General features: G+C 41.7%; 1 protein-coding gene across 2 annotated transcripts in view; it reads right to left on the bottom strand.

Moving 5' to 3' along the window:
* The window catches only part of GLI3 (GLI family zinc finger 3), a 254,324-nt gene that overhangs the window by 216,288 nt on the left and 10,780 nt on the right, over nt 1–27,256 (bottom strand). For both annotated transcript variants that reach the window (XM_081930977.1, XM_081930978.1), the window contains exon 2: nt 13,061–13,223. In XM_081930977.1, coding sequence (XP_081787103.1) covers nt 13,061–13,184 — 124 coding nt within the window. In that variant the 5' untranslated portion in view covers nt 13,185–13,223. The remainder of the gene's footprint in view (nt 1–13,060; nt 13,224–27,256) is intronic.

Below are 27,256 nucleotides of genomic sequence, written 5' to 3'. Positions count from 1 at the left end.
ACAACACTTTTGCAGATTTAAAATTGCACTGTTACTCTGAAATACAAATATTGCTGGTGTTGATCAATTAGATTTCCAACAACTTTCCCACTTCATACAACCCCTCACAATGCGCGCCCAATTTTTTAAAGCTCCCTCATTTTAAAACATTTTAAGTCCAGGCCAACATTTATCCTTTCACAAGATTGTGTACTGAGGTTATCCTTATGCAAATTAGGGAAGGTTTCCAAAACTTAACAAATATGAATTAAAACCTTGATGATCACAACTGCACAGTTCCAAATGCACTGGCAATGAGACAATAAATAAATAAGCTTTCCTCCCACGAAAAGGAAGTGTATTAGTAAAGAAGTCTCATTATTCCTCTAACACATTTTGGCAAACGTATTAAGCATCGCTATACACTAAAGCCCCACTAAGAACAGCACAACGACTTCCTTCAGGGTAAACTTTTTTTGGATTTGGGTGAAAGTATTATTCTACCCCATATGGGTGCCTACAGACCTATGTAATTTGGGCACAGGAACATACCAGGTCAGACTATCAGGTAGTAATCTTTTCCCATTACCTTTTTTACACTGAAAGTGCCAGCGTAATACACAGCGTCCACCACAGACAACAGCTCTCACCCCTCCCCAGAGCGGTGGGTCTGCTAAGAAGGGCAGCACTCACCACTGTCCTGTATGTCCAGCCTGCTCTCTCTCTCTCTCTGACTGGGCTCAGGGAAAACGGTGTGCTTACAGCAGAAGCTGGCTGTGTGCAGTAGTCCTGATAGGTTGGAAATCTCCCTCCCACCATAACTCCCTCCTTGAAGCAGTTTTGCAAAAGTTTAAAACAAAACAAAAAACAGATCCTCTTTTGTTTTTAAAGGTGACAAAATATACTCAATTTATTAAAGGTAAAGGACCCCTGACAGTTGTCCAGTCGCGAACAACTCTGGGGTAGCGGCGCTCATCTCGCTCTGAGGGAGCAGCGTTTGTCCACAGACAGCTTCCGGGTCATGTGGCCAGCGTGACTAAGCCGCTTCTGGCGAACCAGAGCAGCGCACGGAAACACCGTTTACCTTCCCACCAGAGTGGTACCTATTTATCTACTTGCCCTTTGACGTGCTTTCAAACTGCTAGGTTGGCAGGAGCTGGGGCCAAGAAATGGGAGCTCACCCCGTCGCGGGGATTCGAACCGCCGACCTTCCAATCGGCTAAGCCCTAGGCTCAGTGGTTTAGACCACAGCGCCAGCCGTGTCCCTGTCAATTTATTAAGCATGTAATCAAATCTTACTTTTTGTAAAAAATTTAAATGCACAAAGCTCGCCTGGGAAGAAGGGTAAGACAATCTAGTGAATCAATCTTCCATTTGTGCTAGCCAGTACACAGTTTGGGTAAGCCAAGCTCAAGCTGTGGGAGAAAAGGCCACAGCAAATCCAAATTTGCATGTATGTTTGAACACACTCAGCACCTACTGGCATTGCTGCCTCAAAGTGGGTGAGGGCCTTAAACAGAGACATAAACGAGGAACCCGTGAATTGTCTTGCTCAGCCATGTTCCACAACTTTGATCTGTTCTTCCAACTTTCCTGACCACACAGATATTCTGGTCCTAATGTGCTGTACCCCAGTAGTGCCCTAACATTTCCTGACAACAGAGAATAGGACCACTGACTCTGCTGTCCTATGACTTGGAAGGGCTCCCATGTTTACTTAGGCAATCTTCATGTAATCTGCCGAGCATAATAATTGAACTAGCCCCCTACTGCCTCCTCTGTTCTGAAGACATGCACACATATCTACTGTGCACAAATTTCGCAACCCCTTTGAGGACAGTAGTGCTGCGGAGAATTACACAGAAGTTGTTACAGTGGTACCTCGGGTTAATAACTTAATTCGTTCTGGAGGTCTGTTCTTAACCTGAAAGTGTTTTTAACCTGTGACACCACTTTAGCTAATGGGGCCTCCTGCTGCCACCGCACGATTTCTGTTCTCATCCTGAAGCAAAGTTCTTAACCCGAGGTACTATTTCTGGGTTAGCAGAGTCTGTAACCTGAAGTGTCTGTAACCTGAAGTGTCTGTAACCTGAGGTACCAATGTACTTGATTAAGAAGAAAATACATTCTGAGACTGTGCTACTTAAAACCTAGACATGGTTCACACTAGCTAGAGATCCTGAATGCACCCAGAACCAATGAGTGTGTAGACAAGGGACTCAGACTTGGATCTGGAAGACTAGGGTTAAAATTCTATTTCTGCCAGATTCACTGTGTAGCTTTGAGCAAATAACAGACTTGATTTCTCATTTGTAACACGGGATATTGCATTTGCAGGGTTAAAGAGATCAAAACACAATGGTCCTAAATCCAACACAGAGACAAGAGAACTCCAGCAATGGATTTCAATGGGCTGTGGGCAATATAGTTTGCAGAGCTTGATTTATATCCTTCAGGATTATACAAAAGGAAGGAACAATTCTGCAAAGCACCCTGAACAAAAATACATAGAAAACTTCTTTTGCTAGAATGCAACTAATAAAAGTTGTGTGCCAATTATACTGCCATTAAACACTTTAACAAGTATTGACCAATTAAGTTGTTGAACAAGACTACACAGTTACAGAGTGAAATGCTATCATAACACTGGCCCACAAAAGGTTCAAAGTGCTTATTCTTGCGAACCATCTCTGAGAGGAAAGAATGCTTAACGCTACAAGAACAACCACCCACTCCACTGACAAATACATTATTGCCATAATACTTCCTATAGCAAGACTGAAGTAAAGCTTTGCTATCTTGGTGGTGCAGTGCTCAAACATCATTAAGAAATTCTCACTTCTGGGATGTCTTCACCTGGATCGGTGTTAAATGGAAGCCAATCCCTTGACACAGCATTACTAAGTCATTGAAACTTCAGCTGGTGACAGTGACCTTGCAGCAGAAAATCCCAAAAATTGTACACTTTGAACAGCGTGAGCTCAAAGTCCTGTAGTTCTGAGACTTGGGTTATGGTTGTCATGAAGAACAAAACTGTAAAGAACAGCTTTTGCCAGGAACCCCTAGTATTCTCCCCTCAATGTCTACACAGCAACATTCTCCAAGTGGTCTGCTCTGAGTCACTGAGGTAACCCTACTGCTAGCATATGATGGCCCGGGTGGATTCTTTTAATACCTGCTAAATTATTGGTATTTCGTATCCTGGAACTATTCCCATATGCCAGAGTGGTGCTAGTTAGTATGTGCTGTTCAAGGCCAACAAGGAGGAAGGTGGTCATTCAGAAATAACTTGCCAAGCAGATGAGGAGCTGGAGCTTCCGTGGTTGTTCAGTGTCTCTTTGGGAAGCAGAGGGAGCAGAAAATGCCTTGCTCCAGGTAGAAGTAAAAAAGGGCTTTCAACCACAATGGCATCTGTGCATGGAAGTGTATATTACTTTATGTTATTTACTGAAGGACAGAGTCTGAATTTTGCACAGCTATCTATCTATCTATTTATAACTCACACTAGATTTAAGCACAGAGCACCGAGCCTCTACTTGGTTTCCTCCAAAACCATTTTCATTTCGCAGAATAAAGAAACCAGACAGCATTGGGTTGCTATAATTGAACAAGTGCTGCATAGCAGGGAAGTCCAAAGGATGAACTGTTTCCACAAAATCTAGCCATTATCTTTTAAATGTCAAGCCAAAATACTACACACGGTTTGAATAATGCAGAATCATTTTATTTAAATCAAGATTACATACTTATTTTACCTTTTTTACCTGTACACTAAGGCCCAAACAATTAACTACAATGGACACACAGTTGCACAGAAGAACAAACCCTACCTATAGTCTCCTCTGCCACATCACTAAGAACTTACAGAAACTTCTATGGGTCCTCTCGTCACAATGTTCCTTTCTGCCTCCTTTCTGCCATGTCAGGGACAAAGCTAGGCTGCAGCAGACACGGCTGACATGCCATCAAATAGACAGGAGGCCATTGCCTTTTTCAACAGCAGCCCTGTGCAGATCTGGTTCTGGTCCAAAGCCAACTCACTTTTTGAAATTCAATATGCTGTAGCAATGCTGGTGAAGAGGTAAGCGATTGCGTATGTCTTATCACTACACACTGAACATAAATGTGTGGTGTAGGCATATAACTAGAATAACGCACAAACCACTTCAACTAATTGCCACTGCTTTCCAAAAGAGAAAGAATCAATTGCTTGTGCGTTCATACTGACAACATCCACAAAGCTGAATGTCTGGGCTGGCCCATACTGAACTGCAGGATTCTGTAGCTGGACCCATTGACATCACAGGCAAATATCTGATAACTACCAACCTCCTTTGAACTCTAGCTTCTCACCAGGACATCAAATATTTTACTTCAACTAGGAGTCAGGTTGTCCAACCCAAAAACAAAGGGGGCAATGTGATAATACCTTCCCTCTTGTGTTCTTGACAGCAGGAATTCATTCATTCACACACACACACACACAGAAAGAGAGAGAGAATACTATTTCTATGAAGCAAAGTTCCACCCAATATGTCTTTCTTTAAAAATCCTCAAAATGGCTCCTCTGCTAAAAAGACTAAAATAGACAACTGATATTCTTGCCCCTTTTCATCTATTCTGCCTGGTTTCCTGTTACTTCATCATAAAGACAGCAATTTCTGTTTTCTATCACATTAAAGTGTGTTCTCAATAACTATCTGATTCTGATAAAGGTAGTCAAAGGCCACAACCTACATATGTTTTTAATTAGTCTTCTTTCTTTCTTTTTTCTTCCTTTAAGACAGAATAATAGGTTAATAAGGAATATCAGATTACACTAGAGACAGGTTCCTGGGTCAAAAACTAGACAAAACATACCCAACTGAATCTGTCTGTCAAACAACTGAAGAGCTGCTCTGCTAATACTTGCAGAATTTCCAACAGTTTAAATGGGGGGGGGCAACAGTTTAAATGGGGGAGTGGTGTGATATGCCACATGCCCCCCCCGTCCATGTATTTACGTTGTCTCACCATCTCAAGTAAGAGAAGAGATTTAAAGAGAGCAGAAGCCCCACTAACACAGGAGGATCACAATGCCAATGGAGACCTGCAAAACCCCAAATGCAAGTAATCTGTTATGTCCAGATCATAAAATTATTTAATGGAGTCAATCTTACTTATTTTAAAATATGTTTTTATTAATTACACTGCTAAATATAAAATACATTTTTTAAAAAATAAAGAAAACCCCAGTAATTGGCTCCGATTCCTGTTCTGCATCTTACACACTTCAGGCCGTGTGGCATACATGCTGCCGATTTCATAAACATGTGAAGCAGTCAAAAGAAATCGCTGAACCTTTGGCCAAACTTTGCACCGGTGAATACAGAAACAGTAACATAATCATATAATCAACATTGTTATGCTCATACATAAAACAGCAATGTGTATTAAAATGTGGCCATAACGATAGGCTGCACCCAGCTGAGTGGCCTGCCTGGCCATTCCTTCCCAGCTGGCCACGCCCTGCCTTCGTTTTCCTCGGCCCTCTCTCACCTGTTTGCTGCTTTTAACCTGGTCAGCCTTACTCAGCTGTAGACCAAATCCATGCCCATCTCATCAATAAACCTGTAAAGTACAGCTGCCTTCGCCCCTTAGTAAAAGGAGTGTAGGTTGTTGTGCATGCAAATAGGTCTGAGACCTCAAGCTATTAAATCTCAAAAGAAGTGACCTGCTTCCTCTGACCTAAAGCTACAGGACTTCTGCTTGTAATTTATTCCATGGAAATCTCCCTCAGTTTCATGGTTTGGTCACTCCCTGTTCTTGGGCAACTTTTCATCTGATCATTGTGCAAATTAAAAATAGCAAAAGCAAAAAAACCAAGCAAATAATAGCAAGAGCAACAAGCTACAAAAAGTTCATTCAGATTTCAATATAAATGCACCTTTAATGCTTTGCCATTACCCAATAGAGGCAATTAAAAAAATATTGTAAGCATGCTTTTATTTTTCTGCAAAAAGAGCAACGAATTCGTGTATGCCTGTTTTCAAACTTCTAACCAAGGCCAGTATTCACCCTTTTATAGAAGTTTCAGCCTAGAGCAGATTTTAATAGCAAAGTAACTGAAATTAAGATTTTATAATGGAAATGCTGGCAGCTCTTGAACACTTACGGTGCTATTTTAACTCAAGAGCTTAGCTTGTGGTTAGCCAAGCCCAATGCCAATAAGGGCATAAGATTTGACATTCCTAGGTTTTCAGGAAACTGGAACTCCAGGGTATAGAAATCCACATATTCATAATACAAATTACTTGGAAGATTCTTGTGTGTCTGAACCCAACTTATACAGGCCGGGGTGTGGGTGTGCATGTGCTCTCAGACGTTTTGGAGAGTTTTGTCCTTCTGCATCCCCAAATTCTGTCTTCCTGAGATTTTAAAGAGCTTTGAGAGAATGGTACAGAAGCTAATTCTCCAGCCTCTGTGTTATTTGATTTTCACTGGGGATTGTTTTTATTATTTACTGCTGCCTTTTTGTTGCATTTCTTAACAGTGATATAATGAATTTTTTGTTATGATTTTCATCCATTATCTTAACTGCCTTGCAAACTTACTTCTGAGTGGAGAGGGAGGCGATGCAAATATTGAAATAAAATAAAGAAATTGCCTTGCTGGGTTGATCAATACACTTAATATAGGACATATTCCGTCTCCAACAAGGAACAGCCAGACACCTCTGGAAGCCCACAAGAATGGGATGAAGATGACCTTCCCTCACTTGTCCTTAGCACCTGCTAATCAGAGATATAGGGTCTCTGAACATGAAGATTCCATTAAACTCCATTGACTAACATCCATTGGTAGACGTATCCCCCTTGAATCATGCTTAAATCTTTTTAACACCATCTCAGCTAGCAGCTATAGCATCCCTTCAAATAGTTCTAAACTTCTTTTTAAAAAACTAAAAGAGGGAAGGTTACTGCATGATCAGAGGTTCTGCATAAACCCCAAGAATATTTCAGCTTGTTTCACCATACAGGCCTCTTAGAAAGTGGTAGAGCACCTAAAAATGGCTGTATACTGACATATGTCACTCAAGTAATATGTTACCCTGCAAAATCTGCAAATGTGTGTGCTGTCCTAAAAAAGAAAGACACTGTTTTCAAATCTGGACAGGTTTATGAGGTGATGCAGGTTCTGCTGAAAGATGCATGCAGGGACTTATTTGGCAAACATGCCAGTAGTCATTCAGAACAACCTCGCCTTGTTTCTTTGCTTTATTTAATCTATCAAAAGAGAAATCAGAAGCATTTTGTGTGACTAGGCCTTCCAGTAAATAGCTACAATTTGTTTGTTTTAATAATAAAAAGAGCCCTATATGTTTGCACAGGGCATATTTTATCAGCTGGCATAGATCTACACCAATACTGTAGAGGAGAAATTCAAATTAAACTGCAAGACAGACATTTCATTTATGTAAAATAAGTCACTCTTAGTCTGCCAACATTAGCTGCAGTAATTAAAGAACTGTGAAAATATGAAAGGAAATATTAATTTCCAGTCTTTGGAAATGCATAAAATACTGGTATCATTCTCTCCCCCTGCCCCTCAGCCCCGCATAGTTTTCCTTGATGGGAATCATGATTCAGGGCCCCTTCCAAATAGGCTAGGGAGGGAGACTGTTTATGGAACAGTTGTTCCATGCACAAAATCCCCATGGGTTCGCATTTTGTCCTACTCAGGCTCCCAAGGACCCAATCCCATATGGGACCAATCCTATTCCATGAGGAAAGCAAAGGAATCCAGCACGGAAAGACAGTGGACCCACAGATTCACCAGCAACATAGCATTGTCCACATGGGCATTTTAATGCTGGTATGAATCCATGTCACAGTGCCGCATGTGGTATTAAGTCACCTGGAGCACATGCTTAAGACTCATTCGCCCTGGCATGAGATCAACAGTATTTTGATATCAGGACTTTCCAAACTTAGCACATTTTTAATTGCCTAAATCAAAGCCACAATAAAGGTGCCGTTTCCAATATATGTACCAACAAGGTGCCAGGCAGCTTCCAAATATAATAAACAAAAGTTGTTCTCATAGATAGAAAAGATGGTATTTAATATTTTCTCTTTGGAATATACAGTAGTAACGCACCAAAATGTAATAAAATGGTGACCTTACATAAAAAACAAGTAAAAAAACTAGTGCCTAGTGGTCAACTAAATAAAGATTTAGCTGGTTAATCCACAGATTGAACTGATTAACCATGTTCTGCTGTACATCAGAGATGGGCAGATGGTAGATTAGGAGCTATCAGTATATCCCAGGGTGATTTGTAGTAGATCTACAAAGTTTTCTGACTCCCGATAGTCATAACAATAGAAAGGAAAATTGAAAGGGAGGGAATTATCTGCCATGCCAAATAATCTACCTCTCAGGCAAATTGTTCCTCAAGCGTAAAATAAAAGTATTTGTTGGTTGCCTTTCACCAGAACTTTGTGCAGCTTTGCTGGATAGCTCTGTGTTATTAGCAAGTCAGATGCAGATTTGTATTTCTATATTCAGGCTCGTGGGGGATAAGTGAAGCCACCCTCTGAGCCACCATTCTGTACTAGGCTCCATCCCTAGCTACTGCCTGCCCCTGCTATACATATCTACTCAGAATTAGGGCCACTGAGTCTAAGTGTGCATGGGATTGCAGCCTAAAGTCTTTTTATTAGCTATGAGGAAGATCACGTGGGCACACATCAGCAAAATCTTAAACACTTTTAGAGCCCATGAATTTCGGTGCAAGAGAGTTAGATTTTGTCTCAGCTTAAAGCAGAGCCATTGCAGTAAATCCAAACAAACGGGATTGCATGATTAAAACTAAACTCCATTCATTTTCGCCCCACAAGCTAGAAAAATCCCAGATGTGTCATCATCCAGGCTGATGATGGTGTGCATGGATTTCTCCCACATATAGAAAAGTGTGCAGCTCAAGGCTATGTGGAAGGAGAGAGCGGATTACTTACAAATACTAAGATAAGGACATAAGGCCAAATATCGCTGGATCAAACGCTGATCAAGGCCATCATCCTGTTTCCCACAGTGGTCAACTAGATACTTCAGGGACACTTAGAAGGAGGACATGAAGGAAACAGTTCTTCCCTGATACTCTTCCCCAGAAACCGGTGTCCTGAGGCTCTAAGCCTGGAGGAAGGATACAGACATCAGAACTAGAGACCACTGATAGCTACCAACTTGCAAAGGCACAGAGGAACAGACTATTGCCATAGTTTGGGTTAATTCCATAGTTTAACTGCACACTGTGTAAAGAAGTACTTCCTTTAAGTCCTATCACCTGAATAACTTCATCATTTGGTTAACATTGGGGTGAGTCCCAAAACTTAAACATACAATTTGGCATTGCTGCAGGAAAAAATGTCTCAAACACTTTTATACTAATAATGTTTTACTTGTATAAATCATTTTTCCTCTGAGAGTCTAGGGCTACTATATATGCATTAATAAATTCAAATTCACACCTCACCAAAGGTAATTAATATCCTTGTTAAACGCATTCCTGATTACACAGGTGTCCGACACAACTATGGCACAGCGCACCCACCAAGACCTTTACTTATGCCTTCAGGCATGCGGCTGTGTAGCTGCTGTGGCCAATAGGTGACTCTATTCCTAAGGGAAAATCATACCCAGCAGCCCTAAATCTTAGTTCATGTTAATCAAAATAACTATACTGGCCAAGATCCAAAGACCTGCTTAAACTCGTGCAAAATGGCTTGGCTCACTGTAATATTTTAAGGCTGCAAGCCTACACATACATTCCTGAGACTTACTTTTGAGTAGACATGCTTAGCATTTCTCTGTTAGTGCAGCTGAAGGTCTCGGTCCAGAAACAATTCTTCTGTTCTGCACTCTGGCAGCCAGCTTTCTCCTTTTACTAAGGGCTCTTTCACACGTTTTGGAAAGGACCGGCCGTGAGAGATTTGCCATGTCTTGTGTCTTGCATCCAAAGGAGGATTCCTCTGTGCAAACACATGGGGCCCACATGGCTGGGATCTGGGAGGGCTGGTCTGGAGAAAGGTCTGACAGCTAACAGGATCTCCAACATGATAAACGCCAGCTGTCTCTGTATGTGGGCGCATTCCTAAGAAATATTCATTACAAGAAATGGATGAGGTAAAATCATTCTGTGGTGGCTTTACCTTAACGAAAAGCGCCATGTGAACTTTCCCTCATTCAAGTTCCTATCAGACATATCTGTTTATTTCTGTCGGTACAAACCCAGTGCTCCCTCCTTGTTTATTAACTTGACGCTGCAGGCTACTGTATCCTGGAGTTAGCATACTGCATGTGCATTTGGCAAAGTTTTAAGGTATGTGAATTTTTTTTCAATTTTATTTTTGAAATCGTTTTGTAAACCACATTGAGGTTTCTTACAATCAAGCAGTATATAAATTTCATTGAATAAATAAATAAATAGTGGCTTTGACTCCCCAATTCAAAATGCATCCCAGCCACTGGTGACTCAGGTAATAAACCATCGCTCTCTCAGTTCCAAACACCCCCCTGCCATTCCTACCTGCAATATCTAACTGGCTTATCTTACAAAAATTGTAAGGATTACTGATATAATGTATATAAACACTTTGAACACGCAGAATGCTCCGTGTCAATACTAATAATTATTAGGAATGTATGCACGATACACCACCAAGGTTAGAAGTAACATGCTCAAGGTATATGAGTACAACTGGCTTTTCATTCCTAAATGCTTGGAGGCATGATCAAGCAAAGTAGCCCAGAAGAGCTCCTACATAGGTCATTGTGGAAGCAGAAAGCCCCCTTTAGTTTATTTAGAGCCACTTCTGGTTGTTTGGAGCATGCATAGGGCCAGAACATGAATGTGATTTATGTAGGTAAATAAAACTGAATCAAGCATACTTGATTCAAGTAGAAGAAAAATACAACACTGAACACGTTTCTTGAGAGCTTGCATATTTTCATTCTGCAACTGATGAACTAGGCCAGGCTTCCTCAACCTTGGCCCTCCAGATGTTTTGGGACTACAACTCCCATCATCCCTGACCACTGGTCCTGCTGGCTAGGGATCATGGGAGTTGTAGGCCAAAAACATCTGGAGGGCCAAGGTTGAGGAAGACTGAACTAGGCCCACAAAGGTATGCCACACTAACTATTATTCTCTAAAGTGCCACCGGACTCCTGTTACTTACGTTGTAAGTAGCACACATGGTATAACTGTCATTTGCTCCACTGCTCTGTGAGCATGCCATGAAAGGAACAGGAGCCACCCGACCATCCATTGGCGCTACCAACACAATGTTCTGCACATCTGTAGGGCTTCAAAACATACAGCTTCCAATATACAGGAATGGAGTTTCAATGTGCACGATGGGTCAGTGCATCTGACTGTTAATCAGAAGGTTGGTGGTTCAAGGCCCCCCAGGGACAACTATCGGCAAGATTCCTGCACCGGAAGGGGTTGGACTAAATGACCCTGACCAAGGGTGTGTTTCTATGATCTGTGCTCATCACTGCTGGTCCACAGGACTGTCAAGGATCAATACAAAGGGTATGAGTTTCAGGTCCACCTGACTGTTCTAGAGACACATCTAACCACCAGGATGAGAAGCACTGCTGTGTGTCATCTTACCAATTTCACACAGTGTGGCTGCAGTACTGCCTATCCATTGCATCAGCCACATATTTTTCAAGAAATCTTCCACAAGTTTTATTATTTGCATAAACCTTTCATTCAGTTGATACACAATATAAAAGACAGACAGGGATAGTACAAAACAAATAAAAAAACTGGTTCATTATCAGTCTCAAGTAAGCATTACAATATTGCACCATTCAGCAAGTAAGAAGAAGAATACATATTATTGTGGCATATTACAGGTGAGTGGAGGCACCCAAGATATCCTGTATGGTTTTAAATGATATTCAGAGATCTGATAGGTACCCTCAAGAAAATCATAGGACACTAGATCAGAGAGTGAGCTGCTACGTTTACTTCTAAAACTACACCTCCGACAGAAGTCATATTCTTTTTTCCTTCCTTTCTTCTTACTATTTTGTGAAGCAAAGGTGGTTCAGTCGCTACAACAGAGGTTTTGAACAATGACCTTAGTCTTTTTCAATTTAATCGGGAAGTGGGGGGGGGGGAGGAAAGCTTCGTCAGTGTGCATGTCAAATTACCAAGCGAGCAAAGGCACTCTGGAGGGAACCAAGTAAATTTCTGCAAACTATATATTTACATTTCTTTAAAAGAGCATGTTTTCTTTATAAGTTAACTGTTTCACAGTGAGTGGTTAAAGAAATCCATGAGGAGATTTTGAAGAGAGGATGTTTACAATGAGAGTTAGAAAGAAAGAAAGAAAGAAAGAAAGAAAGAAAGAAAGAAAGAAAGAAAGAAAGAAAGCCGTTAATTTTTGACAAGGTCACTTTTGTCTCTCTTGCACTAACCAATTACAGTGGTACCTCGGGTTAAGCACTTAATTCGTTCTGGAGGTCCGTTCTTAACCTGAAACTGTTCTTAACCTGAAGCACCACATTAGCTAATGGGGCCTCCTGCTACCGCTGCACCGCCGGAGCGCGATTTCTGTTCTTATCCTGAAGCAACGTTCTTAACTCGAGGTAATATTTCTGGGTTAGCAGAGTCTGTAACCTGAAGCATATGTAACCCAAGGTACCACTGTATCTAATTAGGGTAAACAATTTCCAACGTAAATCACAAGGCATTTGCATACTTTCCAAGCTAATCACAATTCTTTTCCAAAAAGCCACAACAGGAACTTCCATAATAAATAACATCACTATTTACAGTTCAAATTAGATAATTTGGAGAAAAATACAAGGTTTGGTACCAGAACAGGGGTCTCTTTCTGTCTGTGTGTGTGTGTATGCGCGCGCACACGTTCCCATTCCCATCTCCTCTGCCTGCTAGCTCGCTTTAGCCTTATCTCCGAATGAATGCTGAGTCCAGGTGCAAAAGCTCAATTCACAAGGAATGCAGCACACATTAAATTACTGCAGGTTTGGCTGCTAGTAAATCCCTGCTGTTACTCACCATTGGATGTTGTGCTGGAGGCAACGGCTTTCTCACTGACATCTGTTCGAGTGGAGCATTTCACTATAGGATTCTCAACTTTTTTCTTCTCACCCGTGGTAGAGCTATGGGACTGGGCTTCCATGATGACTTCTCATTACTTCAGCTCTCTTCACACTAATACCTGAATAAAACAATAAAACCATAAAACTTCAAAACAGGAGCAGAAGGGGGTGAAGAGCCCAAACAAAAACTCAGCCACATTTCTCACCCAGAGGATGCTGTATATCGACACTAGTAAGCTACAGAACATATCACAAAGCTCAACAAATCAACCTTAATTTATCACTTTTGTATCTCATTCTTCCTCCAAGAAGCTAACAACCTTGGGAGGTAGTTGGGTTGCGAAAGTGTACAACTAGCACAAGATCAATAAGCTATCTTAATTTATTTCACTTAAGTTGCAATTCTAAAACTATGGAAAGACCATTGGATATGGCGCATGTGCCACTCTGACAGTGGGGAAAGAGGTCTGTTGATAGAACGGCACTTGCACGGCCAGAAGCCCCCAGAAGCTCGGGGGGGAGAGAGAGAGAGTGTGTCCTACTGGCACTGAAGTCAAAACAGGGGGCTTCCAGGGGCAGCCAAGAAGACACAGAATTCTAAGTCCCTCGTTCCCCCAACATGCCCCCCAAACAGGTCCTAAACTACACCAGCCCTGGAGCTGGAACAGTTTGTTGCCTCTCACGGATTGTCACAGAAGGGGAAAGCAAGGAACACCCCACCTACACGCCATAGAATCTCCCCACCATCACAGACCCACCATCACAGACTCCCCACCATTCAGACCCACAACCAAGTTTTTGGTTGCACTTGGGGACAAACTTCTTAAATTTCTTCCATATATCTGAATAGTGATAGTGCTGCCGTTGTGACACAGTATTAGGCCCCATCCCATCTGATGAAGACCAGTAGCCAAGAAGAAGACACAAGATGACTGGGTGGAGATTCAAACTCAGGTGCCCCAAAGCCATATCCAGCACTAACTCTATTTTCTAAGTCTGCCATCCTCAATGTGCTACACAGAAACAAGTATCTTAAATCCATTAGAATTTACTTCCAAGCAGCATGGAAGGAACTCAAAATTGTACAGGAAGCTTGGTTATGTTCACAGACACACACACACACACACATTGTGCCCAAAAGCAACTGAGATTTCTGGTAGAAAGCCAACACTTCCCTTCCACCGATGTCATCCTAGCCTGGAATTATACAGCAGGAGCTGAACTGATCATCCATGTGACTGTAAATCCAAATATTTAAACTTCAGCATTTACATCAGTCCAGTGAAACTGCAGTGAATTATATCTTCAAGGTTGATCATGTAAACACTTCATTTTGTCTGTTTTAGAAATGTAACTCGGAAAAGGGTTATTAGTGCAGCACACCTGTGAAAAACCAGAGGGGGTGGGGGAGCAGGATTGCTAGTAACCATGGAATCTCTTTCTCTTAACAACCCTAAAATGAAAGTCACCAAAAGTAGCAAATAATGTTTTCCTCCCTCTCACCATCTAGTTTTGGGGTCATTTGTTGCTGCTCGCCATTCATCCTTTTTAAATCTGCTCCTCCTTCTTTCTGGAGCTCCAGCATCCACACATTATAAATTCAGAGAATTCTCTGTGCAGCTGTGAAGTAACAGCAAACTACCACCTAGACGTGGCTTACTGGGTGAGGGTACCAGGCAAGTGGGTCACTGTGGCTTCCCAAGAGGGGAAGGGAGGTTCATGTACTTCTGGAATTGCATCATGCCAACCTGCCCTCCACCACATCCTCTCGGTAAGCAACACACGGCAATCTGTTCAAGTAAGCTTTACAAAACATAATCATGGGCTTGGAACCATTACAATATAGGAAAAACCTGAACATTACACCCTAACCATTCCACGCTGCCACCATGACATGTCGCTTGCAACAAAATTAGCTGCATTTTAAGAGCTCTGTCTAACTCACAAATAGACACAGACACACAAGATGAAGGCTTGAGTTATACCACCAGACCTTCTAAGCCAACGGTGGGGAACATCTAGCCCATGGGCCTAAATAGGCCCATCAGATCTCCCCATTTGTCCCTCAAGGCTATTTCAACCAAACCAGGCCCACCGGACCTCATACAGACCATAAAGGTGTGGCAGTGCTAAAAGGAAGTCTGCTGACTGGCAGCACCCACAAGTCACTGTGCATCTGGTTCTCAAGTTCCAACTATCAGCTGATGACCAGGGCTTGAGAAGCCTGCTGCATAGTTCTCCGCAAGACCCAATAATCATCTGGCGGTTGGCACTTTGCAGGCTTTGACTTTGCTTGCACAGTTCAATTTCGAACTATACAAGCAAAAATGGGTGGCCCCATCCACCTGTCTAAACTGGCCCATGGTAGGAGGGGGAGATAAGGATCCAGTCCACTGCCCCAGTCCAGTTCCCTACCCAATCTAGGACTTGCACTAGTTTCCATCACTTTTCACTCTGAGGGATACAGATGTCTCTAATTATTATATCTTCAACTGTGCCCTCAGCTCCTTGCAAATGAACTTTCGGTGGCAGATTGGAATACATCCTAGTCGGCTAGAGCCCTTCTGCATCTCCTTGCCAAGCAGCCACAAAGCAGCCTGGAGTACTTACTTTCCAACCTCAACGCAATTGTCATTGGCAGCACAACTCCATCTAGGAAATGGTTAAAGTCTGCTCAGGTATTGTACATCATGGGGGAAGTGAAACACTTAGAATCACAGAATCATAGAATTGTAGAGTTGGAAAAGACCCTGAGGATCATCTAGTCCAACTTCCTGCAATGCAGAAATCTGCAGCTGTGCCACACAGGGATTGAACCTGCAACCTTGGCTAATCAGTAATTCCCCAGGGACAGTGCCAGGATAAACAGCTGGTGCTGTTTATAATAATAATTAACATAATAAACTAGTCAGGAAAGCAAGTCACCCCATCTTCTGCCACATAAGGCCAGCGTGGCTACACTGGGATCCTTCCCTGGTTATCGGCTTAGATGCTATCTCTGTCTGCTACAGCCGCATCCTTGCTGCTGGCTGATTCATTTCTTCTCTCTCACATGCCTCAAGTCACAGCACAGATGCATGCTGGAAAGGGCAAGAAGAATATGCAAACTATTTAATGCAAGAATTAATCAACACAAGTTTTTCCCCCCACTTTTGAATGCTCCTCCAGACAAAACTCCACACAAGTTTGTTTAAAAACAAAAACACCCTAGCATAATTGGAAGAGAAGTTTTAGATCAGTCTTTTCCAAAGCCTTACATTGACCTCTAGCTCCCGGCCAACCAGGGTGGATAAAAATCAATGATTTTGTAAAAAAAAATTAAAAATCCATTTTATTTATTTAAATCAGTTTTTTTATTTAAATTGGATTTTTTAAAATAACATGCTTTTGGAGAAAAAATCTTTCTAAGGATAGTTTTCTATTTATGTTACATTATAGTCCAAAGGCTATTCATCAGGAAATAAGAATTTGTTTTTAATTATGTAGCATGAGGCTTTATATGCAATGTTTAAAATTTTTGGTAAATGAATTCCATTAATCCATTCACAATGTCATGCTCTTCGAGAGGTTTGTGTAAGATTATTTGGGGCAGTTTTTCTAAGAAGAAGATATTATCACAGATGCTTGTTTTTGCAGTTCTCCAAAGTGTGAATTTGTGTCTACAAAGATAACATGCCTTTTCTTCACAGGAAAAATGTTACAAAATAAACATACAGAGTTGAGGAAAAACCTTAATCCCATTGTGCCTTTGCAAATTTATATCAATCCCCTTACCTCTTAAATGCTAAGTTCCAAGAGGTTCAATGAATAGATGGTTTGGAGTGGAAAAGATTTGCACAAGTAGCTAAGTGTGAAGCAGAAAAAATGAAAGTGCAACCTTGTGAGCAGAATACTCCACAAGTCTTGGGATCTTTGTGTAATAATTGTGCAAGTCAGTTGCATGTCTGTGCAACTCAGACTTGAGGCAAGTGCTGAAGGCTCTTCAGGGCTGGCAAACTCTTCCCAATCCCACTGGGTTCCAACCACTGCACTCACACTTAACTGTACAGAATAGGCACCTGAATGTAGACGCAAATCCAAAGGCGTGGTGGAGGAAATAGTAACTGGGATCTGTAAGTCCTTGGCGAGACCTTGAAGTGCTTGCCAGTCAACTAATAAGAGTTCACAGGTTCCAGGCCATTCTTCCCAATTGTAAATATTAAGATTACACCAGCAAGAATGAGTCTTTCTGTTAAAAAAAAAGATTTAAATCAAGTCTTACTGACTAGTGATTTAAATCGATATGATTTAAATCAAATCTACCCTGCAAGACACACACGTGAGGGCCAGAGAAAACGCATGCTTCCCTTGGTTTTATTTTGCATCTCTCTAGAGAGGCCAGCTGCACACTGAGAACCATTGTACTTACAAGTTCTGCTTAGTCTGATAATTGACACATGGACCACAAACTTTTTTATTAAGAAAAGCAGTGCTTTGCATTCATCTAGCTAGTTCAGCGCTTGAGGCAATTTACATTTATTAACAATAAATTAGGAATCTACCATGCAAATTAAAACTGGACCAGAACATGGAATTTTCACTATGGGAGGGAGTGAAACCTTAAATCCAGCTTTCTCCCAGCCTGTCCAGAGGGCTGAAGCAGTTAGGTCTTGGGGAAACAGTTATAGAAGCAAATTAGGGCTTTGACTTTAGTGTCAAACATTGGAACAATAAGGCACGCTTCAAAGAAGAAAAATGCTATTGGTGAGTTGAAGTAGAGAAATGCCTGAGATCTGATGACCTCCAAAACCATTCACGTTTTCTCGCCCCCCCCCCATCTGCCATCCTTGTCTATGACAGTAAAGAAACACAGTTTTAATGTTGTTGTTTTTTATGAGATAAAAAGAAATGCAAAGGGAGAACGAATTCTCCATGCACACACAAAGCATCTCCATAATGTGAGAATATTGAGGGTTATCTCTGAGGCACCTGAAAGGCACAGGTGGCACCACGAGCTTTGCCAAATGGGTTCACAGGATCACATCAACTGTACTGTACGCATCCGCAGTGGTTAAAAACCACTCTGAAACTGATTTACCTTTCACACCTTTCTCCAAAGAACCATGGAAACAGTAGCATTTTGAGGCTTTATTTATTTTATTTTTGTTTTATAATTCTGTTTATTTTATAGAACAATTTCTAGGCTTCTTTAGCTGGGATAATGAACTGCTCTACAAACCACTGCCACAAAATGTAGGCACACCCTCTAATTCCTATCTCACCATTTCCACATTCAAAGATGCCACCAACAGCTATGCTGCAGCACATTCACAACACATATTTTCTGACAATGGCCAGTTATAGACAAAAGTTTGCCATCAAATCACCCAGCTCTTTAACTGGGAATGCTCAGCTGCACGTAGCTTGAGGATCAAGAAATCCAAAAGTTTACTTTATAAAACAGCTCACCTAACTTCCCCTTAAAAGGAAACTTCAATTTTCAAAGTTTGTCCAGTCTAATGTCACCTGTTTGATTGCATGAGACAGTTCGAATGAGTTGTGTACACTGCTGTTAAGCAGTGTGAAGTCTACCGTTGGAAACTCTCACCCACTTTCTTTTATGAGTTCTTTTTTTTTTTTTTAGTGGAACCAAATCACTTTTATTGGGCATTTGAGTTACAACACAAAAAGAACAATAGATGGTTTTATTTTCAACTTGCCTAAGAGAGTGGCCGTCATCAGGCTGGTGCTCACCAGAGGCTTTGGGCTACAACTCCATATGCTAGGCAATATAGGTGAGAGTTTGAACATTTCGAAAAACCACCCATATGAACAGAAGTCTGCACATACAAAGCTTGTCTCCCATTGAGTTGGTTTTATATTTGTGTGTTTGTAATCATAAATCATAGAGTCGTAGACTGTACAGTCCTGCAAAACATGAATCACATGACTGGTCTCACGACATCTCCCAACTATGAATCACTCGTTTATTTTAGTAAGAAAAATTTTCCATAAGGCACCAGATTTTGTCAATTTCAAAAAAATTCCCCAGTTCCACATATACCTTAAATTTTAAGGCAACAACCTTTTAACTAAGTTGCCATTTCAGGGGTTACATATTCTCACGGATGAAATCAGATGACAGTGCCTTGAAATACACGAATCTGCTTCCCTGAATTTTTAGTCTTGATATTTAGACACATGGGATACCATGTATACCGGAGTTTATTCAGTCACTCAACAAAAATAACTCCGTTTCAGGCATCCAGAATCTCTGCCAATGAGCAAAAAAAGGCATTGGTATTATCAATGAACTTTTGGACAGTTTGCTCATTTAAAACCTATTAAATTTTCATTCCATTAAAATTGTTTGGGTAGTTAAAACATAGAATCATTGAGTTCCTGCAATGCGGGAATCTCAAGATGCCGTCGCCCATCCAATTTGAAACCATAACAGACCCTGCTTAGCTTTGCACATGTGCTAGCAGTTTTGTTGCTGCACCACCAGTACTTTAAAACACATTAAGACTACTTTTAGCTAGGTTTTAGATTTTAACGTCAGCTTATAATATCTCTCACAGTATACTTGGTTTTCACTACCACAATATTACTTACTAGGAGCCAACATGACCCACCTCAGCTTCATAGGAATAGCTGTGGTTTGAACCACACTGCAGACACATAGGCAAAGGATAAGAGCATTTTGTCCACTGCCTTAGCAACGCTTTAGTGTCATCCCCCCCCCCTTTGCTTTGTTTTAATTGCATTTGTATAGAACCACTTAGTTTCTAACCAGGTTTCTTGGTCCTACTGCATATTTTGCAGCCCCTTAAAATAACTGGCAGGCCCAGGCAATGCTTCTTCCAAGCCCCTCTCCTTCATCCAGAGGTTCAGTGCTGCCTTGTTAACCCAGGTAAATGGCGGGGAGGTGTTCTCTGACCACTCCAGAGCTCCATGGGGGATGGAGGGAGAGGCGGTGAAGCACAGCTTGGGATCCTTGTGCTCCAATCATACTCCCCAAAAGAATTTCAAATTCCATGTTCAATTTCATTATGAAAAGGTGTGATGAAGCTACTTGATTTGCTAAATACATTCTGATCATCACGTCTAGATTTCAAAGAATTCAAAATGTTTAAATGAATGCAAAATTTTAAAGGGGCAAAAAGGATCCATGGGGCAGCAGGATAGGGAGCAATGTAGGGGTGTTTTGTTTTGTTTTTGCTAAAGCCCCTTAATACACACACCCTCCAGTCACTGGGAGACCTGCTCAAAGTCCTCTCTTTGATGAGCTCTCAAAGGATATTATTACCTGCCATGGAAGCTGTCATCTCCCTCCAAAAAAAGGGGGGGGCTGCAGAAAACTCTTGACATTCCCCAGATACAACTGAGTGTGAACACACCTAAGGAGCAACTCATAAAGTATTCTGCCCTGGAAGTAAAAAATGTTTATCCTAAAGCAAGAATGTCAGAAACTGCTCAATGAAGGAACACGATAGATCTTACCTTATTCATAGCTACTCTTACCCTGAACCCAAGTAAACAGCAAAGGGAACTTATCCTCGCAACACTCCACCGTTGAAAAGAGAGGGACTTTAACATTATTTCAGCATCTCAGTGCTCACACCAATGAACAATGCCCTAACCCTGATCCAGATTGCTAGAAGGATCTGAAAAACCTGTTGTATTATTATCCAGAACCTCATCCTGCACCAATTTAAACGCAAACAGGGAATCTATTCTTTTCAGTAATGGCATACTGGACAACTATTCTATAATTCTGTGTTGTCAAGACCAACGTCTCCAAATCCAGCATGTGAAATGGCAGACTTTCCTCTGCATGGTGTTTTAGTGCTGATTTGCATGTATTTGCATGAAAGTGCAGTTCCAACAAGAAGCATCTACTCTCCCAAAGCTCAGAGTGTTCACTTCCAGAGACCCAAGTCAAGGGGCTGAATGTGAAGAAGGGCAAATATTTAGCAACTCACACTAACCAAAAAATGACAAGGCACCCAAAAGCCTTCCTAAAAGACAAAATAGGGTAAAAACAGAGACAATTGCGATACCAGAAAAGCGGGAATGATTGGAACACATACGTATCAGGATAATTGATATCTGAACAATCCTCCTCTTAAATGACAGTAATAGTAAGTCTATCTGTTTTTCAAGGCTGCTGAAGTAACAATTATTTACATAACAATTAAGGAACCAAAAGCAAAGGTATTACCCCCCCCATAACAGATAATCTATCAGATTTTGCAGAATGATGGTGGGGAGGAAGATAACATTGCTTCTCTTCACATTTGAAATTTCGAATCAGCACCTCCCTGGTACTTCTTTCCTTCTTTCAATGCCACACGTGCATCTTTCAGAGTTAACCTTTATTATTATTTTTAGATTTTTAAACAAAATTATCAACACAAGCACATATAAAATACAATAAAAATGATTTGTGTGATAAATGAGAATAAAAGCAAAAGAATAAAACGCAGATACAGAGGGAAAGAAAAAAGAGAGAACAGCTGGGGCGGGGGGAATTCTGTATTCAATTGTCACATATGATAAGAAAAAGTTGAGAGTTTATTGAGAACTGAATCCGAACCGTTATTTCAAAGACTGGGGCGCTAGGGTTTTAAGTTACTGTCCCTTGCCTACATATGCATGAGAATGATGGCCGCCAGGAGAAAAATGCACAACCCTGAACTTTCATAGGTAAAACAGAGGGATAAACATTCCTCTGTGAAAGCAAACAGTCATGGTCTTTTCCCATTCAACCATGCCTGATTCTTTTGCGATTTTCCCGCAGGCTTGAGCCCATTCAGCAAATTAATCTGAGCCCCACTTTCAAGCTAATCCCTCTCAGGCCAGCAACCTGCCTGCAGGTGCAGCTCTGCTTCTCAAAGCGTCAACATGCAAGCTTGCACCACTTTGTGGTTACTGGAATGATGATACAGGCAAGTTGTCAGACCACGATCTCTGAAAAAAGGAAAATGGGTGACTCATTTGAATGGACACAAAAATAATAAATGATGCAAAAAATGCTACTTGTTACATCTGTGTATTAATATACAGCTAAGGCATTTCATTCTGCACGCATCTATAAGTTGTACTTTCAGGGATCCACAAATTTTGGCTTAAGGTGGCCATCGTTGACTCTGACCCTCTCCTATGGAGAATGTGTGTGGTAGCTTTAGAGCTTCTCCAAGCTCAGCAATGGGGCAAGCTACTGCCCTCCTCCCTAGCTCCAAGCTACATGAAAGGGGTGGTGTGGCAAGCTACTGGGACCTAGACACCCGACCACATGCCCTCTTGATCCCTGTCCCGTGTGGCTTATTGCATCAGGCAGAGGGGATTTCAGTGACTGGGCCCAGAGAAAGTGTAAGACTTCCTTGCATGGGGGGGGGGGTGAGATCACTCCTAAAGAAAGCAGTCCTGGACTGCTGGGACAGGAGTAACCACTAACCACTTGAAAATTGGGGGGAAGATGGTAGCCAGATGTGGTGGGGCAGCTGCAAGCATTCTTGGACAACTCCAATTATTTAAATCCATTCCAACTGGGGTTCAGTCCTGCCCATGGAACTGAGTCACCCCTGGTTGACCAGATGGGTGCTCTTTACACCGAGAAGGACCATGGCAGTGCATTCCTGCTCTCTCTATACCTTTCAATACCACTGACCACGGTATCCTCCAGGACAAATGGAATGGGAATTGGCACTCTGCTACAGTGGTTCCGGTCCTCCCTATGAGACCGAGTCCAGAGAGTAACATTGGGAGAGTGCTTTTCAACCCCCTGGCAGTTAGGCTATGCAGTGCTGTGGAGGACTGTTTCATCCCTAATGCTATTTAACATCTATTTGAAGCCATGGGGAGCAGACACTAGAAGTCTGGGGACAAAGTGCCACCAGTACACTGATGACACTCAGCTCTGTTTCTCCATAACATCTAAACCAGGAAAGGCCAAGTTGGGCCTGGACCAGTGTCTGGATGAAGAGTTGGGATAGATGAGGGAAAATTAGCTGAGCTTGAATCCTGTCAAGACAGAGACCCTGTGGATCAGTGGTTCCCATGGCCTTTAAACTGCTCCAATGCCTGCCCTAGACAGCACTGCACTTCCCTTGAAAGAGAAGATGCGATGTCTGGGGTGGGACTACTGGTATATAGCTTGGGATGGGTTTACTTGCAGGATCACTTTACCTCACGTGTGCCCACTCAACCACTTCAATCTGCAAAACTGGCACTGTTTGAGGTGCCACATACTACTCAGGCCACAGAGGTAAGAAAATGATCTTAGTGTGACAGCCCCTGGACACATTGGAACTCCCTGCCTGTCGGCTCTTTTTGGCACCCACTGAAAAGGTTTCTGCTTAGGGCAAGCCTATCCAGACGCATGGATGCTAATATATTAAAACCTTAGTTACTGCTGATTTTAATGAATGCTGAATGTTTTTAATTGCCATCTGTTTTTAGTTATAATGTTAATATTTTTGTAAACCGCTCAGAGCTTTTACTACTAGCAAGTGGTATATAAATTTTGTTAAATAAATAAAAAATGCACGTGGGTAAATAAAGCATGAATTTTGTGTGTTCAGAAATGCAGAAGAAAGCTGCCAAGGAGCCATGCCTACTCTTCCTCCTTTTTCACTTTTAGAAACAAGTCTTGGCTTTCTGTCTTGGCAAAATGCTGTGACCACACCAGGAATGAGGGATTGCTACCATTGAGAATATGTGCAAGCGTTCCTTTTGTATGCAACCCCAGAAGCACAAAACGTGATTTCATTTACAGAACTTCTTAGTACTGTATACAGAGTTATTTTCAGGCAAAGAGAGAGAGAAAACCCCATGTTGTGTAAGTTCAGATGGCTAGCTAATGCACCTGCTATGGTGCACAAACAGGAGGGCAGGTATCTTTTTTCTTATGACACCTCAGCAGTTCTTGTGAGAAATGAGCCATGTGGACTATACGTTCTCCATCAGCTGCTTGGACCAGTAAGTACGGTCTTGGCCTGAAGCATTCAGAAGTTGGCAAATTTCAGGAGTGCAGAAAAATGCAAGCCATCTGGCCAACCTCTAAGCTTAGATGAAATCCATCCCCTTTACTGATCTTCACTGACCCTACAAGGTTTCCAAGTAAGAAGGGCATTAAAAAATTCTTTTGAAGCACACTTTTCTGCATCTGTTGGTTTATTGTCCTTGCCCTTTTAACCGATCGCCTTCTTTCAAATTCCGATCTCCGTTTCCATTTGATGCCTTTGGAATTGTATTTCATTCATTAACAAGTGGTTTGCATCCACTGAGAAGAGCTGTCTGAAGCAACAGTGCTGCAGCATTCATCATCATTACATCAGCAGTAGGGAAAGTTTATGCTGATTGCTATCAGCATCTAGAGTGCCCTGATCAGTGTGCAAGCAAAGACAGGATGTTTAATTTTTTCAGAAATGACTCTGGGTATTTGGGGTGTTCATATGCACCACTTTGATCTATGCTAGTGGAGGCAATCTTCAGGGATCTGTCTCAACAGAGCAAAACCATGTAAAAGTGAAAAGACACAAGGGGTAGCATGTAGAACAATCAGAAAATTACAGCTTCTTTCAAGCATAAAGCGTCCTTTATCAGTTGTATCAAAATTTGCTACTCCATTCCTTGGGAATATTTAAGAATAAAGAAAGCTCCGTCGTTATCAGATCCATTCAGAATGCACACAAGACAATTTAAAACAAGTGCTGTTTTATTTATATTCATACAAGCTTGCGCTGGGCATGTTTAAAACCCAAAGCCCTCAAAAACATTTAACAATAATTTGTGCAGATTCACAGTGACATTTTCCTGAGAAGCAGAGGATGGTCCATAAACTATGACACAAGTTTAAAGACATTGAAAGTCCTCTGCTATGCGCTGGTCACAACTTATCACTCCAGGACAAAGCTTGCCATGCCTGCAAATAAAAATGTGTTACAGACACCACAAAGATTTTTAACTCCATTTATTAGGTGAAAACAGCGAGCTTTATCAACAAAGATATTCCACTTAAAGAGAGAAACATTTGTATACTTTCCTTAGCAATTTGGGTATTTTCAAAATGTCGCACTATCCCCATGAGGCCAGTATGTGTGTGCTGCAATGCATACAACTAAAGTAGGGTGCTGAATGGAGGAGGGAAAAGCAGATCAAGCACAGAAGGAAGCAGGGCACAAAGAGAACAGAGGTGGAAGATTGTCTATTTTATCCCAAGAGAAAGCTAAACTGGATATGAAAAGGAAAAGTGACTGGCACAATGGCCTGGCCTGCATGACATGCTACATCAAAGCATGGCTTGTGGTGCAAAGATGCATGCTTCAGGAGAGATTGCAGCTGCTTTGCTGCTCCCAGTCATTCTGCTGAGCCAAGTTATGGCTTGACTTAGCAAGACTTCCAAACCTGAGCTCATGGTTTGACGCTCTCGAGAATAACCACGAGCTGCAACCAAAGTATGCCCTAAGGTTTGCAGCTCATGGTTTTCCTGGGAGAGCTAAACCATGAGCCCAAGTTCAGGCAACTTGCCAAGCCAAACTATGGCTTAGCTCAGAACAGAAGTGGAACAAACGAAAAGGAACAAAACAGCCATGTGCTCACAAATTTGCACAAAGACATTGCTGGGATTAGCATGATGTGCAAACCAAACCAATGAACAGCTCCTTACCCTGGAGAAAGTAGCAGGTGAAGCTGCTGTATGCCAAGTCAAGCTAGTGCTCCACCTAGTCCTATATGCAGTGCCCCTCGCCAAGGTTTCATGCAGATTCCAGTCTTGCAGCCTGAGATCCTTTAACTGGAGATGCTATGGATTGAACCTAGAAGCTTCTAAAGAGAGCCAGGCTTGAGGAAGATCGAGGAGACCAGGGTTCAAATCACAGCCCACTAATTATTCTCATTGGGTGACCCTGGACCAGTCACTACTTCTCAGCCAAATCTACTAGAACGAGTTCTTGTGAAGATAAAAGGGGGCAAGGACCCGTATATGCCACCCTGAGCTCCTCAGGGTAAGAAAGGGCAGCAGATGCAGCAAATGAATGAAGGAACAGAGCATGTTCTACCGCTGAACTTTAAGACCTCCCCCCAAGCACCCTGAAGAGGAACATTGCATTTCAGCTAAAAACTCCCATCCTTCATAATACAGGGACCCCCACTCTGCTGCACAACAATTTTTTTGAGTGAAAACTAGGGATAATGCATTTTTCCTCACAGGAATAACAACTCTATTCGTGACTTCAAAGAAGAAATATTTTCCACAAACTTCCATTTCTAATACAGAATTCTTCAAATACATTTCTGCATAGGAAGCACCTCAAAGCGCTCCCCGCAGAAGAATCAGGGCCAACGTGCTGTCTTCTAAATACACATTGTATTCTAAAGCACAGGTAGGCAGAAGATAGAGCTAGATCTCTGCGTGATTTGCAAGTATTTTTTTACTTCAAATTGTTTAACAATAGCAACAACAAAATGACTCCCCTCCTGCTGAAATGAAGAAAGAGAAGGGTAACCAGGAATGGATTTGTGAGTGGAAGAATTGAGTTCTGTTCAGTTCTGCAACTCAGAATAAATTTGGGTCTCATAATTCCTTATTTTGATGTGTAAGTCCTTTGTACCAGCCTCTAACTGGTGGACCTCAGATTAGATGTGCAAGCTGGTAGACTGCCCACTGTTGATTTAAGGCATGAAAATGCAAAGGCATGAAAATGCAAAGGCACTGTGCTCAGCTGCAACAAGCTGTAGGTCCCTGTTGACCTGACCTCATCTCCATGTAATGTGTGAAGTGGCCCTCAAAGCCTTTTAAAAGGAAAAAAGGTTCAAATCCCTGTTCAGACATGAATTAACTGGGTACCCCTGTTAAATCATCACCTTCCAGGTTCTATCAGTGTTATGGGAATAACAATGACTTACCTCTCAGGGTAACTGGGAGTGATATTAGGATTACAGAATGCTATGCGCTACTCCTTCCAGCTGCAATTAATTGCTAGATGAAAGCATTTTAGAGTCCTGTATATCTCTCTGAACCAGACAACAAACAGATGAAGATTCACACAAACACACAGAAATTCTCCCTAATTTGTATCCTATCCCATAAATCTGAACTACCATAGATGGGATTGCCCCTGATACTAATAATCTAGATTTTCTTACAATTAAAGTAAATACCCAGTGC

The sequence above is a fragment of the Podarcis melisellensis genome, assembly GCF_964234715.1.
Source record: "Podarcis melisellensis genome assembly, chromosome: 12".
Classification (NCBI taxonomy): domain Eukaryota; kingdom Metazoa; phylum Chordata; class Lepidosauria; order Squamata; family Lacertidae; genus Podarcis; species Podarcis melisellensis.
Note: the sequence above shows the minus strand (reverse complement) of the source record. Positions and strands in the feature narration are given on the sequence as shown.